This window comes from Meles meles, chromosome 7 (genome assembly GCF_922984935.1).
Source record: "Meles meles chromosome 7, mMelMel3.1 paternal haplotype, whole genome shotgun sequence".
In the NCBI taxonomy this organism is placed as follows: Eukaryota; Metazoa; Chordata; class Mammalia; order Carnivora; family Mustelidae; genus Meles; species Meles meles.
This window is the reverse complement of record NC_060072.1, coordinates 75,613,621-75,632,874: the sequence shown is the minus strand read 5'-3', so window position 1 is coordinate 75,632,874 and position 19,254 is coordinate 75,613,621. Positions and strand designations below refer to the sequence as shown.

General features: G+C 42.1%; 1 protein-coding gene and 1 pseudogene across 1 annotated transcript in view; one reads left to right on the top strand and one right to left on the bottom strand.

Moving 5' to 3' along the window:
- The window catches only part of PKP2 (plakophilin 2), a 91,051-nt gene that overhangs the window by 9,232 nt on the left and 62,565 nt on the right, over nt 1-19,254 (top strand). Inside the window, exons 2-4 of the mRNA XM_046013136.1 lie at nt 5,284-5,396; nt 6,100-6,794; nt 18,977-19,112. Of these exons, the coding sequence (XP_045869092.1) occupies nt 5,284-5,396; nt 6,100-6,794; nt 18,977-19,112 (944 nt within the window). The remainder of the gene's footprint in view (nt 1-5,283; nt 5,397-6,099; nt 6,795-18,976; nt 19,113-19,254) is intronic.
- LOC123947782 lies at nt 15,045-15,144 on the bottom strand (annotated as a pseudogene).

Here is a 19,254-nt window from a genome sequence, read left to right as displayed (position 1 = left end):
AATTTACCCTAAAAAACTAATCGGTTTTTAAACCATGCCCAGAAAGTACTAGAAGCTTGAGAGAAATGATGTTGTTTTTTTTTTTTATTCGAATGCTATTCTGATAGAAGCAAGTTATATAAAGGTTTTGTTTGCTTGTTTAGCAGTTCTCAATCATCTATTTACCATAAGGGCGGCTGTAGTTGATTTTTTTAAAACATGCTCAGATATAGCTAAGAGTCACAGAGCCTTGTCAGTTTGATTTTATACATGTATTAAATTTAACCAATTAGATAATAAATCTGCTCACAAAACCCCCAAACAACTGATTATGGAAGTCAGTTTATTTTTAACCCTAACAATAATCCATTATTTTGGATAATACTGGCATACATAACCAGAAACCAAGATATTTTCCCCCTAACAGCTACTTAGGGAGTCCTGTCATTCAGATTCACGTTCGGACCAGGAAAGAGAGAAAATTACATTATCCTGTAAGTTCTACACCTTTGCAGTCTTCTGAGCAGTTTGGAATCCTTCCACCATCACAATCAACTCCCATCACCCCACCCCTACTCTATCATTGCTTTGACTGTAATTGCTTTTTATTTGAGAAGGTGGAGTTTAAAGTTGTTCTCTAACTACAGTCTTCATTTCTCTTGTAAAATGTCTCTGGCATTCTTAGAAAGATATAGGTAATGTTGCCCAATTAATATTAATTTGAAATAGTTCCTATGAATCATCACCTTCTTTAGGAGACACAAGAAGCACATTTGCACACTGTGCAAATGAAATGAATGGCTGGAAAAACCACAATACTGCCATTGTGATCCTCAGTAGCTGGGTCAATCACAAATAACAAGAGAAAGTTAAATTCAAGATCACTGGTAAATTTACCAGAATAAAAATTCTGCAGTAAAACACAGTATAAATTAAAGCATGCACTCTAGTTTATCCCTCTTTTTTGAACAGATTACTTCATGAGAAAGGATAAAAAAACGAATTTTCATAACCCAAATTCTAAAAAACTGTATCTCATTTTTGCATATAGCTTTACAGTTTTAAAAGCATTTGAATATATGCTTTCTCAGGTAAACCTCTCTCAACAACTCTGTTGGTAACTAGAATCGTGGGAAACTGAGGCATATAAGTAATTTGTCTAGACACACAGAAAATAGTGGAGTAGAGGCTCCAGGCCAAGTCCACAGATTTCTTCTATTTAGGAAGAAACATGCCTCATTTTGTGATGTGAACAACTTCTTTGAAATATAATGATACCCTAATTTTCCATGTTAGAAAGTCTGAATTTTCATGTTGGTTTATTTAAAGCAAGTTGTGCCTGTAAGTATGCTATGCTTACTTTCTTTCGCTTTCTTTTTCTGTTTTTGAAGAAGGGCATGGCTGAGTTATTACATATGTTTAGTTATTCTTATTTATTTATTCTTCTGAACAGAAAATGACTTGTCTTAAAGATATGTTTCCATCCTGATATATATATATATATATATATATATTTTTTTTTTTTAATTCCACCCAGTTCAAAATTTCTTTAAAATCTTAGAATACAAGGGCACCTGGGTGGCTCGGTCATTTAAGTGTCTCCCTTTGGCTTAGGTCATGATCTCAGGGTCCTGGGATCAAGCCCCACATCAGGCTCTCTGCTCAGTGGGGAGTCAGCTTCTCCCTCTCACTCTCCCTCTGTCCTCTGTCCCCCCCAAATAAATAAAATCTTTAAAAACATAAAATCTTAGAACACAGCTGCTAATTCATCTTTAAGCCACTATACTGACGGCAAATTCATGACTACCTAGGCAAATCAGTATGCATTGCTTGTTGTTTGAGACTGGCCTTTTAACCAGTGAAACCTGCAAGCTAAGTACCAGGAGGCACAGCCTTTGCCGCACAGGAAGAGAGTCTGTGATTTAAAGATCCAAGCTTATTTTATTCCTTGTTCCCAACTGTGTTGTAGTTATTTTGGGAACCAGTAAACTGGTCTCAATTCATTCATCTGAAAACTGAGGGATAAATTTCCTTATAAGGACTTATGTCGGCAAATAAAAAATTAATAGTTACAGAGTATTTGGAGTTGCCCAGATGGAGATTCTAGAGTTAAGAGAATGATTGCTTTTGGTTTTGCAGTCAAAACCTGTGATAACGATCCCACCAGAGCGTTGGTAAATGGCACTTCCAGAAAGACTACAATGCAGTCAAACGGCAGAGACCAGTGGAAATGAGGAACCCAGAATTCAAACATGATACAAAATTGCTTTGCAATCTAAAGCAAGTAATTAAGTTTCCCTGTTTATAAAGAAGATGATAGGAGCTGGCTGTGCATCACAGAATATTGGAAAGAAACATATAAAGTAATTGAACTCCTTAAAGATAAGTAATATTGAGATATGAGGAGTTCATGTAAGTTGCTTTAAAAAGCCTTACAGCCCCCAGCAATAATGTGAATTAAACATTTTACTTCAATAGGCCTGATTACAAAACTCCCTGATGAGCTATTTTGTTAAGATACGTTGTTTAGCTGGATCTTTTCCAAAGATTCTTACACATTTAGAAAATCCTTGCAGGAATCTCAGCTTCAAAATGGAAGTAGTCCCCTATTAACTGTCCCTGATTGTCTGTGTGAAAGTAGGGGAGGGGTAATCCTTAATACTGCTGGTGATGATGGGCTAGAGGGGCCCAGGAAAAAAAATTTGCATGGTTTTTAAAACTGTGCCCTTACATCATCAGCCCTGAACGGAATTAATAGTTCTAGCTACCATCCACATATGTTACTAGTATTTTCCCATTCTAGATTGTCCCTGACTCATATATTCAGTTTTCATATGATCTAAAATTCTGAAATGACTTTTTTTGAGACACGGCAAATTTGATTTCTACACCTCCGGTGCTGAGAGCACCCTAGTCCCCAGACCCTTCGGTATGAGAGCCCAGGACGTCCCCTAGCCCTGCCCAGCTCGCCTCATTTTCTCCACTGGGAGGTGTGGCCTGCTGCCCTGATTTTCTGATAGCCTGGGGTGAGGAGTCTGGGTGACTGGAAGGACCAGAAGGATCTGAGAGCAGAGCTGGGGACCCAGGACAGCCTACACCGGCTTTTATGCTTGGTGGGAGCCCCAGGCTGACATGGAGATTTGAATCTTTAAGGAGTTGCAGCCTTTGTTCTGAGGTTGTAAAGAATTCCTTTCCCTCATTCTGTGTGGAGGTTCTGTCATTGAGGTTAAAACTTAGGGGTACCTGACATTTTTACCTGCCCTTATGGAGAAATCAGGCCCCTGTAAGAACAGGAGGTACCTGGCTTACCTCAACTTCCCTGCTCTATAGAAAGGTTACAGTTACAAGCCTACCTACCCCCAGGACCCTTTGAGTCCTGAAGCTGTTTACCAGCTATGTTGTTTGGCTCCAGGAAATAAGACACATGTACAAACATAATTTGGGTGGATTCATACTTTTTAGTCCTCTGGCAACAATCATCTCCCCTCCCCCTCAAAATATGTGATTCTGTAAAAAAAAAAAATGTGAATCTATTGTTAGCTTTTGAAATTTTGACTTTATATTAGTCTTGCTGGGAGAGGATGTCGGTATGTTCCAATTGTGTTGGAAAGGGACGCCTGTGTTGTTCTATTCTCCACATCCTTCACAAGTCTGAAACCTAGGAGAGTTCATTGAGTATTTTTGCCTCTGATTTTTAAAAGAAAAAGAAATTTTGATTAAAATCAGGGAACCAGAAATTACCTAGGTTTTAGAAATCTGTGATTATTGTTATTTTTTTATTTCATTTATCTACCTGAGAGAGAGAGAGAGAGCCTGAGCGGGGATGGAGGGCAGAGGGAGAAGGGAAAGCAGACTCCCCACTGAGCAGGGAGCCAGATGTGCTCAATCCCAAGACTCCAGGATCATGACCTGAGCCGAAGGCAGACACCTAACTGACTAAGCCACCCAGGTGCCCTGAGATCTGAGATTATTTTGACCAGGTTTTGTTTTGTTTTTGGTAAGGCGGTGGGAGGTTATAAAAGAAGAACAAATAGAAAGCTGAGAGAAGGGTAAAAAAGTTGAAGAGGGTCACAACACTGTCTCCTACCATCCCTCTCCTCCAAAAGGACTGTTTTAAGAGAAATGCATCCACTGAGAGTCCTGTAGACCCACACAGCTGAGCAGGAAACGCTGCCTCCTACTCAGTGTTTGTAGGGGAGTGAGCTGGATTGGACCACCAGACTAAGATCGAGCCTGGTAATTCCACAAAAGCACTCATTCGTAGTGTAGAGAATGGTTTCATCTCCTCCACTCACAGTGCCAAGTACCTCAACCCCAGGCTTGACCCCTTTCAAGCGGATGTTTTCTTTGACTGCACTGACCCACCTTGCTGTTTTTACAAGCTGTCTTATCTACTAGTACTGAGTCACGATTCTGTTTGTCACCATTTTATTTATGCACCTACACCCTTCTCAGGAAACTTCAGAATTCCTACCCCGGAAATAGAGTTCTCTTTCCTCCAACTTAAGAAACGGAATGTTTTTTGTTTTTGTTTTTTTAAAGATTTTAATTTATTTATTTGACAGACAGAGATCACATGTAGCAGAGAGGCAGGCAGAGAGAGAGAGGGTAAGCAGGCTCCCTGCTGAGCAGAGAGCCCGATGCAGCCCTTGGGATCACGACCTGAGCTGAAGGCAGAGACTTTAACCCACTGAGCCATCCAGGCGCCCCAAGAAACGGAATGTTTATGCAATGGACCACCTGAGCCAATAAATGACTCCCAAATTCCTCAATTTTATAACAAACATTTTTGGATCTTTGGGGTTTGTTGTTGTTGTTGTTTTTAAAAGATTTTATTTATTTAGTTGAGAGAGAGAGAGACAGAGATAGCGAGAGAAAAAAGAGCAGGGAGGAGAGGGAGAACCAGGCTCTCTGCTGAGCAGGGAGCTGGATGTGGGACTCAAGCTCAGGACCCTGGGATCATGACCTGAGCTAAAGGCAGACGCTTAACCCACTGAGCCACCCAGCTGCCCCCATTTTTGGATCTTTGTGAAAACCGTCTCTCCTCATTCTTCCTTTTTCTTAAAAAAAAATTTAACTAGTAGTTTTAAAAATACGTTTTTATTCTTAATTCAACTTCTATTTTGAAATCTCGTAATGTTGTGATAACATTTGGTCATTTCCCATACCCAAGGGTGATGTTAAGTATTTAAAAACACTGATATAAACCTGATGCTTGTTATTGGTCTTAATTACTTAAATCCATTTTGTAATCTTTAACTACTGATTGGCCCACTTAATATTTTACTATATGCTTGATTGCAGGAAATCTTCACCGAACCAGCAGTGTTCCTGAGTATGTCTATAACCTACACTTGGTTGAAAGTGACTATGCTGGTGGGCGTTCACCTGGTATTAAAACCTATGACATGCTAAAGGTAGGATACCAAGGAATAACCCTAGTTATCTGATTACCATTAAAACATTTTTAAACTATCATAGTTTCTTTTTTTATTTTGTAGATCTTAATTTTTTTACTTTTTTTTTTTTTTAAAGTAAGCTCTGTGTCTAACATGGGGCTTGAACTCATGACCCTGAGATCAAGAGTCACATGCTCCACCAACTGAGTGAGCCAGGCACCCCTTCCATAGATTATTTTTTAATATTTACCTTTCTCAAATATTGCCATTTCCTAAACTATATGAAGATTGATGTTGTGTGGACACCAGGGAAAACTTGGGACTTTATTTTTTTTTTTAAAGACTTATTTATTGAGAGAGAGAGAGGAAGAAGAAACACAAATAGGGAAGGGAAGGAGGAGGGAAGGAGAAGCAGGATCCTCGCTGAGCAAAGATCCCGATGTGCGGCTCAATTCCAGGACCCTGGGATCATGACCTGAGCTAAAGTCAGATGCTTATCTGACTGAACCACCCAGGCACTCCAAAACTGGGAACTTTAAATAGTATCAAATCCTAGTACAAACAATTAGTCAACCCTTTTTTTTTTTTTTTTAAAGAAAAGTGGCCAACATCTTCATGTGAGACCGAGAAATGGACACCTTATGTAATAGTCCTGGACTCCTTGGTCTTTAACAAAGACGAAAACTGACTTATGCCACATTTAACCTTTGTTTCTCTGCAGACGGGCACCACTGCCACTTATGAAGGTCGCTGGGGGAGAGGAACAGCGCAGTACAGTTCACAGAAGTCAGTGGAAGAAAGATCCTTGAGGCAGCCTCTGAGGAGACTTGAGATTTCTCCAGACAGCAGCCCTGAGAGGATTCATTACTCACACAGTGATTACCAGTATGGCCAGAGAAGCCAGGCTGGGCACACTTTGCGGCACCAAGACAGCAGGAGATCCACCCTCCTTCTGCCGCCTCGATATGCTCGCTCAGAAATCGTTGGTTTCAATCACTCCGGGGCCATGAGCAGACATCGCCACTATGACACCTACCACAGACAGCACCAGTATGGGTCTGTGAATGACACCATGTTCGACAAAGCCCCTGTCAACTCAGTGGTGCTCACGTACCCCAGGCCTGGGACCAGTCACAGCATGGGAAACCTCTTGGAGAAAGAGAACTATCTGACTTCGGGGCCTGTCCCTGGGCACCTCTGGCCACTGGCGCCCCTGCAGGTGGTCAGCCAGAACAGGGCCGCTCACTCCTGGCACCAGAGCTCCTTCCGCAGCACCCGCATGGTGAGGGAAGCCGGGCCCAGTGTCACTGTGGATGCAGGTGGGAGGAGGACGCACATGACGGCTGGCCAAGTGGCAGCAGCTGGAAGTGGGAACCTGCTCCTGGACAGAAGCACTTTCACCGACTCCCAGCTCGGGTGAGTCCCCTCTCGGTTGGCGGGACAGCCTGTGCCAGCACATTCTGTTCCCACAGCCCTTCAGGGTGAGCTGGCACTTCTGGGGCTGCCCAGAAAGGCTTCCAGAGAGAAGCGATGAAAACAATGACTTCTCAGGCAGCTGCCTAATTGACAGATTAGCCTATTTACCTCAGGGACAGGGGCCAAGCTACCTGCTCCTATGGCAGCTTTGTGGGGAAATGTGACATTGAGTCCATCTGTTCCAAATTAGATGCTGGCCGAAGGCATGGCCACCCCTTGGCTGTGTGAGAATCTGCTCTGAATGAGCGCTTACTCGAATGTAGACCAAGAAATGGTTAATTGCATGCACCGTCTCAATTATCCCTTGAACTAAAAGAAGGAAAAAATGAGTATTGCTGGTGCTAAGAGTGAACGTTACGTGCTATTTTGATAACTACTATCGTAAAACGATGGAGAGCTGGAGAGCTAAGTAAGCAAAGGCAGCTTAATCCCCAGGTGTCATTTTCCTTCCTTTGATGCCTGAAGCTTTTACTTTTTGATGCTAGCAGCAGTGATTTGGAGAGAATTTTTTTGACAGTACTGAATAATTAAAGTAACCAGATTCTTGAAGTCCTTCTTTTGCCTCTCATATTGACTTTCTGGCATGACCAATCTGATCTTTAGAACCTAAGTTTTACTCAGGTTTTTTTTTTTTTTTTTTCCCAAGATTTTATTTATTTATTTGACAGATCACAAGTAGGCACAGAGACAAAGGAGGAAGCAGGCTCCCTGCCAAGCAGAGAGCCTGATGCAGGGCTTGATCCCAGGACCCTGAGATCATGACCTGAGCCGTAGGCAGAGGCTTAACCCACTGAGCCACTCAGGCACCCCAGTCTTACTCAGGTTTAATGCTGGAGTACAAATTTCATGAACTGAGGAAGTTACTAAGAGAAAGGTTGAGAAATTGATTATTAAGTCAGTAACTCCAGAAATAATGATGTAGTATTGTTATGGTAAAACATTAGATACAAGACTTTTGTTTTATTTCCAAAGTTGCTTAATGGAAGTTGTTACCTCTTATCATCCCTTTAAGTGACTTTGTGCTATCTGTTCATTGACTGCTCAGACACTGGTGATAAAAGATGTTAGGATCATCTAATCTTGAAGCAGGAAATTTTTAAAGATTTGTTTATCTAAGAGAGAGAAAGAGGGGGCATCCAGGCGCTGTGAGGGAGGATAGGGGCAGAGGGAGAGGGAGAGAGAGAATCTCAAACAGACTTCCTGGTGAGCACAGAGCCTGATTGGGATGGGGGGTGGGATAGGGCTTGATCTCACAAACCTGAGGTCACAACCTGAGCTGATATCAGGAGTCAGATGCTTAACTGACTGAGCCACTCAGGTGCTCCAGGAAATAGTTTTTATAAAACAAAACTGAGCCTGAGACTTCTAACATTTCTTATAGAATGCAGATCTTTGTCACTGTGGAGGTACTTACAAAGAAGAAAATGCATGAGTCATTATTTATGGAAGAAGGCCTTTAAGTGGATAATTTAAAGTTTATTAAACGCCTGCTACATTCTAGGACTTGTGCTTGGCACGATTTTCACAAAGTGATTTTAGCAGTAACGGAACTCTGATGCCACATCCTCTGACAACTGGCATTCTTCTCTTCCTCCATCTCCGTGCCCCGTGCTTCTTGAGGCACCCCCTCACTCCCCAGTCTCTCATCATTCTGCCGTACTTTGGCTTCCATCCCCACCATTTTGTGGAAGTGTTGTCCTCACAAATGGACCGATGACTGCCTTTTTGCTACATCCGAAGCAGACATTTATTCCGTCCTCATGTTACTCAGCCTTTGGACAGATTTGACAGCACTGTCTGTGAAGTTCTCTCTTCTCTCCGTTTCCAGGGCACCAGCCTCTTCCGGTTTTCCACTCCCCTCTCGAGCTGTGTCTCAGTCTTCTCCGTGTGCTCCTTTTCTGCGTGCTCAGAGAGGTCACCTTCGGTAACCCTTCCCCAAGTCTGAGTGCTCTTCCAAGGAGGCCCATTTACTACACTCATATCTTCATGATTCCCCAAGTTTCTTCTTCAGAACTGTCCTCTATCCTGAACTCTATCGAGATCTGCATATATTTCTAGCAACCTCCTGGGCATCCCAAACTCAGTATATCAAAAACTAAATGTATTAGCTCCCCCCTACTGTCTACTCCTAACCATCTCCTCAAACTAAAGTCCTGCCCCTTACAAACCTGTAAGTTGTGCTTATTTTCAACCCTCCAGAGTCCCACATTGTATTGCAACCTCCCCAGTGGGCCTTAAGTTTTTACCCGTCTGTCCATCTCCATTGCATCTCTGTACCTCTGGTCTTGCTCAGTCAGAACTGTTCTCTGACCATTAGAATGATCTTACCAAATCTGATTCTCTGCCTCGATTGTAACCTTTCTGTAATTCTGTAATTCCACCAAGTTTTTGTGCTTTCTAGGACGGCACACATGGCCCAAGCCCGCGTTTTCACCTCTGCTTATCACTCCAATCCTACTCCTCTGACCACCCTTTCTGACCACCATCCCCCCACACCCCTACACAAACAGACCACTTGGAATCCCTTCACTTAATAGATATTCATCCGTGTATTTCCTTTCTCCTTCCTTCTTCCTTTCTTCCTTCCTTTTTTCTATCTATCTATATCCATCTTTCTGTCTGTGTCTTATTATCCTCAGTAGCTCTGGTTTTGCCTGGCTCCTTATGGTTCTGGATGTAACTCAGATCCTGCCTATTTCCTGATCACTCCCCTTGTAATCTGGGTGCCCCAGATAGCTGCACTGTGTGGGTGTCTCTGCCAGAATAATACACTGTGGTTATTCATTTCATACATCTTTTCCTCTAGACTTTGAACTTCTTGAGAATGTCTTATCTTTGTATTCTCAGTCCCCTAAAACAGAGGCAGCCCCATTATAGGCACTAAATAAATGCGTGGTGAGAGAATGAAAGAAGGAAGAAATGAAAAATAAAATCTGTATTTTTTGCCATCTAAGTTCTTTTGTTATTCAGATTCTAGAAGAAGTATTAACTATGCTATTTTGGGTTATTGTTTGAATGGACAGGGCAGATTTTATTAGACTAAATTATCAAAGAATAGAAGGAACACCCGAGGGTCAAGAAATTTAAAGTAAAGGGTAAGAAATCTATTCTTGATGATTCCCAAAGTTGCTATACTAAAGATCGGAATTCATAAAAATGAACTCTTCTTGAAAATTTTCTCTCTGTGTAAAAGGAAATGAGGGTATTTCCAATAATAGGGAAGTAAGTCCTCAAGGTGGCATCTCTGCCTGACGCCTGTGTCTATGATGTCTGCATCTCTTCCTTCCGAGGTGTGCCCCATGGCAGTTTGGCTCCCAGGGCCATCTCCTGAGAGTCCTGGCTCTAGGACCCCATGTTCTCCTTTGCCCTGCATTCTCTCCCATTTCAAACCTTTCAAACCTATCTAGTCCCTGTTTTGGGGATCTACTTTTTTTTTAAAATGTCTGATGAAAGTCCTACATGTAAAGAAGAGTTCTTTCATGTATGTGGAACATTCCTACAAAGTAGGGAGGTACAATTATAAACCTACATAATAATATAAGGTATTAAATAATGGATCTTTCTTTCCAAAAGAAGAATGGCTGGCCAGACAGTTACTAAGGCAGCTGAAAACCAAGACATTGGAGTGAAAAGAGATTCAATATCTGATCTAAATCAGACTGGTGAAAAAGGTTTAAGAAATTACCAAGTGAAATGTTCCAGATCTGTTTTTCTAAAAATATGATTTTTGTACCTGTTGGGGAGTGGTGGTTCAGCAAATGAGTGTCAGATTCCTCCAGTGTACCTAGCACTGCAAGAGATAGAAAATGGAATGGACTATATGAAGGTCTAGGACAGGATCCGTGCAAAAGAAGTTAAGACAGATCATCAGGTGCTTATGGGAATTCGGAGCATTGTGCTCTAAGATTAGTAGATGGAGCCTGTGGAGAGAGGTTGGATCCCTCGTAGGATTACCAGTCAAGTTCATGACCTAGAGCAGCACAGAGCAGAAAAAAATCTTCCATATCCTCTTAATTACCGATGTCTTTAAGTTCTTTGATTCTTCAGGTATCTTTCAACTATATCTTATTTTCCATTTCCATTTTTAATGGCCCAGTTCAAGGCTTTATTGCCTAAGCTAAGACTCTTCTATTCCCCTCAAAACAGTCTCGAGGGGGGCGCCTAGGTGGCTCAGTGGGTTAAAGCCTCTGCCTTCGGCTCGGGTCGTGATCTCAGGGTCCTGGGATCGAGACCCGCATCAGGCTCTCTGCTCAGCAGGGAGCCTGTTTCCTCATCTCTCTGCCTGCCTCTCTGCCTACTTGTGATCTCTGTCTATCAAACAAATAAATAAAATCTTAAAAAAAAAAAACAAAAAAAAACAGTCTCGAGGAACACATACCCACACCAGAGGCACATTCCCAAAGCAGTACTTTCATCACACTTAAACCTTTATGATGGCGGGGGGGGGGGGGGGGAGATTTGTATTTCCTGAGCATCTGACATCATCCAGGAGCTTTCTATTCATCCTGTCACATTGGTTTGGCCCTCCGAGGTGTAGCCCTATTAATGTATGTAATATCTGGGAACCAGCCTGGGGCAGGGCTGCATTGTTAGTCAGCAAGAATGCTGGTTGCTGAAGGATTGCACAGACAAAAAAGTACCATGTTTTTATTTTTTTCCTATATCATCTCCTATTCTGACCAAAGGTATTTTACACTGCTTCCTCTTGAATTTTTCATGTACATTGAAATCATTTTATATTATCTAAAATGGTTAACAAAGACTCAGTTCTGGAGAATGTGTTTGGGCAATAATGGGGCCCAGGGCAGAGTCTCCCTCTACTCTCCACCCCCACCCACCCCCCAGTGCCATCTCACAAGCCACATTCCCACAGGCTTCAAGAAGTGTTTTGTGATGGAGTGGAAAGGGAAGTAGGAAGGAGGGAGGAAGAGAAAGAGAGAGGGAAGGAGGGGAGGAATGAGGATAGAGGAGGAAATTCAGAAAAGATCTAGCTGAGGATGGGGACACAGGAAAGATTTCAGAGCTGTGGATATTGGAACTGAGTCATGAAGAATGGATGAGAACGAAGTAGAACGATGGGCTTTCTAGAAAAACCAGAGCAGCTTGTGAGGAGGGACACAGTGTTTAGAGAAGGAATAAAGCTCGATGTGGTTGCTGGATGGGGTAGGCAGACAGAGCAGGGAAGGGAGGGGTGAAGGTGGCAAGGAGATGGAGCCAGACTGGAATCAGGATGTGTGCCATGTTACAGAGTTGGACTTCACAGATGGCGAACACAGAATCGACACCCTCACAGCTGTAGCAGACCTTCTTCTTTTTTTTTTTTTTTTAATATTTTATTTATTGGACAGAGAGAAATTACAACTAGGCAGAGAGGCAGGCAGAGAGAGAGGAGGAAGCAGGCTCCCTGCGGAGCAGAGAGCCCGATGCGGGGCTCGATCCTAGGATCCTGGGATCATGACCTGAGCTGAAGGCAGAGGCTTTAACCCACTGAGCCACCCAGGTGCCCCGTAGCAGACCTTCTTAAAGAGGAAGTCTTCCTCCGGTGTGAGAGTTGTTTTTAATGATAAAGTAAAGTAGCACTGGGTTGACAAGCCGTGGATGCAGAGCTTCTGTGTGAATCATGTTCAGGAGAATAAAGGATTAGAGTAATGGAATTATTTGTGGCCATTACAGTGTTGAGAAATGCAAACTTCCCTGTGACATGTGTGACTTAGGAAGTGGATTAGAGGCTTACTCTTTAAAAAACAAGAAAACCTGCATTGAACAGAAGGCTACTCTCATAAGTGATGCTTAATCCGTTAAAACACGTGTAGCGTTTGAGGGTGTAAACACTTAAAATTCCCATGAGATGGAGAGTGTTAGAGTTTTGATGTTTCTGTAAAGGCATTGGAGTCCATGCATGTAGAATATTTCCATCTCTTTTTTATTTATTTTTTAAAAACTATTAATATATTTGAGAGAGAGAGCACACGCAAGTAGGGGAGGGGCGGGGGGAGAGGGAGGAGCAGACTCCCTGCTGAACCAGGAGCCCAACACGTGACTTGTGACTTGTCCCAGGACCCTGAGATCATGACTTGAGCTGAAGGCAGACCCTTAACCGCTTAACCGACTGAGCCACCCAGGCGCCCCTTCATCTCTTTGAAAAGCTGTGTTTATACTAAATAAAAATGACTCAAATAGTAATAGCCAACATTTTTACCCATTAAGTTGATCCCTGAGGCACAACTTTAAAACAGGAGATCATTATATAATTCTCAGTACAGATGCTGGAACTGTTCTGCTTCATTCTTAATACCTTCGTACTCACGAGGTGACGCTGGTGTGTTTGAACACGTGTGTCGGAAGCACTGGGGATTGGTTTTTAGTCCTGGGTCCCATTACTCGACCTTCTCACCTGTGTCACACCCACCACACCCAAACACACCATACAACACTACACATACATAAACTCATATCTACACACGGATTAGTGAGTTAGCCTGCCAGAAGAGGGAATTTACAACCATACGTCAAAGGTATGGTGGGTTAGTTTCCGGACAGCCATAGTAGAGTGAATATTGTAGTAAAGCGGGTTCAATATGGATGTTTTGTTTTTCCAGTGGACATAAAAGTTCTGCTTACACTGTAATCTATTAAATATATAATAGCATTATATCTAAAAAAACAATGTACATACCTTAATTTAAAAATACTATATTGCCGGCACCTGGGTGGCTCAGTGGGTTAAACCTCTGCCTTTGACTCAGGTCATGATCTCAGAGTCCTGGGATCGAGTTCCACATCGGGCTCTCTGCTCCGTGGAGAGCCTGCTTCCTCCTCTCTCTCTCTCTGCCTGCCTCTCTGACTACTTGTGATCTCTCTGTCAAATAAATAAACAAAATCTTTTAAAAAAAAATACTGTATTGCTGGGGCGCCTGGGTGGCTCAGTGGATTAAGCCTCTGCCTTCGGCTCAGGTCATGATCTCGGGTTCCTGGGATCGAGCCCCGCATCGGGCTCCCTGCTCAGCAGGGCATCTGCTTCTCCCTCTGCCTCTGACCCTCCCCCTGCTTGTGCTCTCTTACGTGCTCTCTCTCAAATAAATAAATAAAATTAAAAAAAAAATACTTTATTGCTAAAAAATGCTAGCCATCATCTGAGCATTCCGAGCACGGTTATCTTTTTCCTGGTGGAGGGTCTTACCTCATTGTTCATGGCTGCTGACTGATCAGAGTGGTGGTTGCTGAAGGTTGGGGTGTGGCAGTTTCTTAAAATAAGACAATGAAGTTTGCCCTATTGATTGACTTTTCCTTTCATGAATGATTTCGGTTTAGCATGTGACGCTGTTTGATAGCATTTTACCCACAGGAGAACTCCTTTCAGGTTTGGAAGCAGTTCTCCCAAACCCTGCGGCTTCTTTATCAACCAAGTTGATAGAATATTCCAAACCCTTTGTTGTCATTTTTACAATCTTCACAGCCTCTTCATCAGCAATAGATTCCATCTCAAGGAACCATTTTCTTTGCTCTTCCATATGAAGCAACTGCTCTTGCATTAAAGTTTTATCAGGAGACTGCAGCAATTCAGTCCTAGCGTCAGGCTCCCCTTCTAATTCTAGTTCTCTGGCTCTTTCCGCCACGGCTGCAGCTGCTTCCTCTACTGAAGTCCTGAATCCTTAAAGTCATCCATGAGGGTTGGAATCAACTTTTTCCCATCTTCTGTTAATGTTGATATTTGACCTATTCCTGTCAATCAGGATGCTCTTTATTTTATTTTAGTTTATTTTAGTTTTATTAATTTATGTAATCTCTACACCCAACGTGAGGCTCAAACTCATGATCCCGAGATCAAGAGTCACTTGCTCTTTCAACTGAGCCAGCCACGCACGTTGAATCAGGACTGCTATTATGTGGCACCCAGAATGGTGAATCCTTTCTAGATGTTTTTCAATTCACTTTGCCCAAATCCATCAGAGGAATTATTATCTATGGAAGCTATAGCCTTGTGCAATGTATTTTTTTAAATTTTTTAAAAATTGAGTGTGTGTAGTCAACACACAATGTTACATTATTTTCAGGTATGTAACATAATGATTCAACAAGTTTATACATTATGCTATGCTCATCACAAGTGTTGCTGCCATCTGTCACCATACAATGCTATTACAGCATCATCGACTATACTTGTGCTGTGCCTTTTATTACTGACTTACAAAAACCGTAATTCGCTTCATGAATTTGCATGTCCTCCTTGCACAGAGGCCATGCTAATCTCTGTGTGGTTCCAATTTTAGTACATGTACTGCCAAAGAAATGTATTTCTTAAATAGTAAGACTTGAAAGTCAGAATTACTTGTTGATCCATGGGCTGCAGAATGGATATTGTGATAGTAAGTCTAAAAACAACTTTAATTTCATCGTATGTCTCCATCTGATTTCTGCGGTGACCAGGTGCATTGTCAATGAACAGTAATATTTTGATAGGTATCTTTTTCTTCCGAGGAGTGGGTCTCAACACTGGGCTAAATATACAGTAATCCATGTTGCAAACAAATGTGCTGTCATCCGGGGTTTGTTGTTTCCTTGATAGAGCACAGGCAAAGTAGACTTAGCATAATTCTTAAGAGCCCTAGGATTTTGGAAATGGTCAGTGAGCATTGGCTTCAACTTAGAGTCCCAGCTGCAATAGCCCCTAACAAAAGAGCTTGTTTTTTGAAGCCTGGCATTGGCTTCTCCTCTCTACTTGTGAAAGTCCTAGATGGCATCTTCTTCTAATATAAAGCTGCTTGGTCTACATTGAAAATCTGTTGTTTAGTGTAGCCACCTTCACTAATGATCTTAGCAAGATCTTCTGGATAACTTGCTGTAGCTTCTCCAAAGTACTTCACCTGGGGGTGCGTGGGTTGCTCAGTCATTTGGACGCATGACTCCCGATTTTGGCTCAGGTCACTATCTCAGGGTCATGAGATCAAACCCTGTATCATGCTCCATGCTAGGTGTGCAGTCTGCTTGAAATTCACTCTCTCCCTCTTCCCCCTCCTCCCCAACTTGCATGCACTCTCTCTAATAAAAATAAAACAAATTAAAAAATATATATATAGATGTATATGTATATATCTATAGATATATAGATAGATGTGTAGATATGTAGATATATAGGTAGATATGTAGATCTATCTATAGATATGTAGATGTATATCTATAGATATATAGATATCTTTAAAAGTGCTTCACCTTGAGGGACGCCTGAGTGGTGCAGTCAGTTAAGCATCCAACTCTTGATTTTGGCTCAGGTCCTAATCTCAGGGTTGGGAGATTAAGCCCACTTAGGCTCTGCCCTCAGTGAGGGGTCTGCTTAAGGCTTTCTCTCCCCCTCTTTGCCCTCCCACCCCATCCTGCATGCACTTTCTCTCTCAAATAATTTTTTTTTTTTTTAAGGTGCTTCACCTTGCACTTCTATGTTATGGAAACAGCCTCTTTCCTTAAACATTATGAACTGCTAGCTTCACAATTTTCTTCTGCAGCTTCCTCACTTCTCTCAGACTTCACAGAGTTGAGGAGAGTCTGGGCCCTGCTGTGGTTTTTGGCTTTGGTTTACGGGAATATTATGGCTGGTTTGGTCATCTTTCCAGACCACTGACACTTTCTCCGTAGCAGCAACAAGGTTGTTTCACCTTTTTTTTTTTTTTTTTAAGATTTTATTTATTACTTGAGAGAGAGCAAGCTAGAGACCAAGCACGAGGAGGAAGAGGTGGGGGGTGGTGGGAGCTGGCGGGGGAGAAGGGCAGAGAGCGAGGGAGCAGCAGAATAATCCCTGCTGAGTGTGGAGCCCCATTCTGTGGACTCAATCCCAGGACCCCAGAATCACGATCAGAGCCGAAGGCAGACACTTAACCCAGTGAGTCACCCAGGTGTCCTGGCTGTTTCACTCTCTTATCATTTGTGTGTTCACTAGAGTGAACTTTCTATTTCCTTGGAAACTTTTCCTTTGCATTCACAATTGGGCCAACTGTTTGGTGCAAGAGGCCTAGCTATCAGCCTTTCTTGGCTTTCAACGTGCCTTCCTCACTGAAGTTAATAATTTCTAGCTTTGATTTAAAGTGAGGGACGTGCAAATCTTCCTTTCACTCAAACACTGTGAGGTCATTGTAGGGTTATTAACTGGCCTAATTTCAATCTGTGTATCAGGGAATATGGAGGCCCTAAGGAGAAGGAGAGAGATGGATAAACAGCTAGTGGAACACTCAGAACACACGCATTTATTAGTCAATTTCGCCATCTTATGTGGGTGTGGTTCATGGCGTCCCCGCCCAAATAAATAGAGTAGTAACATCAAAGATCATTGATCACCAATTACATAGCAAAAATTTGAAACATTATGAGAATTACAAAATGTGACACAGAGACATCAGGTGAGAAAATGCGTGGGAAAATGGCACGGATAGGCATGCTTGATGCAGGGTTGACGCAACCTTTAAATTTTTAAAAAAGCAGTATTGCAAAGCATCGTAGAGTAAGGTACCAGGTACAGTAAGACATGGTATGCCTGTACTCTTTGTGCTTGTCAGCAAATACTGGAAAATGCCCTGCCAGGCTATCTTTTTGTTCTCTATTACCAGGAATGAATCAGGTGTAACTCTCTTTGAAGCCAAAGTCCTAGGATACCTTTAAGGCACGTCTTTAGCTGCAATTCTAAGATGTTGACATCCTGAGTCTGCTTTCTCTGAGTCATTGCTTGAGGAAGCATGAATGTGTTAACATCCACAGTGGTAACAGGTTGCCTAATGTAGTTCCCTCCAGGCAGAAATAAAAGGGGAGAAAAAACCAGTTTGATGAGGCATTTGGGAATTATTGTTTTACAAACGGCAATTTTATTTGTCTTCTATCAACTCTCTCTTGTGTCAAACTACATCAGATTTCATCATCACTATAAATACCTGCAATTAGTAAAGGACAAAATTATGCTACTAGATGGACATACACCAAATGTCATGGTAGTGGCAAAGCAATGGTGACAGAAATTGTTTTCATTAAGAAAAAGCACATTATAATTATGTTTAATCATTACTTTTCCTAATGGATTCAGTCACATCAGCATGACTTATTTGAACAAAACAGACTCAGTTTTCCTGGTACTGTTAACATACTGTTTCATTTGTTAGAAAACTTACTGAATGCTCATTTTAAAACTCATTTTCAGGGGCGCCTGGGTGGCTCAGTGGTTTAAGCCTCTGCCTTCGGCTCAGGTCATGATCCCAGGGTCCTGGGATCGAGTCCCGCATCGGGCTCTCTACTTGGCGGGGAGCCTTCTTCCTCCTCTCTCTCTCTCTCTCTGCCTGCCTCTCTGCCTACTTGTGATCTCTCTCTGTCAAATAAATAAATAAAATCTTTAAAAAAAAAATCTACTTTAAAAAAAACTCATTTTCAGGTAAAATAACAGATTCTGAACAGATCTGAGAAAAATCTAATGATTATTGAGGGAAAGTGTTTCATCCACAAGTATAACATTACCATGGTAGAAATATTTTTAATTTTTTTTTTTAAGATTTTATTTATTTGACAGAGATCATAAGTAGGCAGAGAGGCAGGCAGAGAGAGAGAGGAAGGGAAGCAGGCTCCTCGCTGAGCGGAGAGCCTGATGCAGGGCTCGATCCCAGGACCGATATCATGACCTGAGCCGAAGACAGAGGCTTTAACCCATTGAGCCACCCAGGCACCCCGAAATATTTTTAATTTTTAAGACCAAATTTATTTTAAATTCCATGTGAAGTTTTATTGTGCCTTTATTTACTTACTTACTTACTTACTTACCTACCTACTTTTTAAGTGGCTCCACTGACTGAGCCACCAAGGTACCCCTTATTTTGCCTTTAAAGTGGCCTTGTAATACGCAATTATCATACTACATATTACTTATTTTAAACAGAGTTCAGTCTCTTTCTTTTCAGAGGTTAGTCTGACCAGGAATATTTCTGCTTCTTGTACCTTCTGATCTCAGGTGCTGATCTTTCTTTTGGGTGAAGAGAAGCCAAGGCTCAGATGTTCTGTGTGCTTTTGGATATAAGCCAAGTCATTTCTGGATATCAGGTTGGGAGGCAGGAGGGAGCAGGTCTGGAATTCCGCTGACTCTGTGACTGTTTGTCTAGGAATGCAGACATGGAGATGACTCTGGAGCGAGCAGTGAGTATGCTCGACGCAGACCACACACTGCCACCCAGAATTTCTGCTGCAGCTACTTTCATACAGCACGAGTGCTTCCAGAAATCTGAAGCCCGGAAAAGGGTGAGTGTCATCTTAAGTTCAGTTTAAAATTGCCACACTTTTACATCTATTACGGGGGCCATGCAAACTGAAACCAGTCGTTTATTTAAATTTTAAAAAGTCTTGGGACACCTAGTTTGGTCAGTTGGTTAAGTGTCCACCT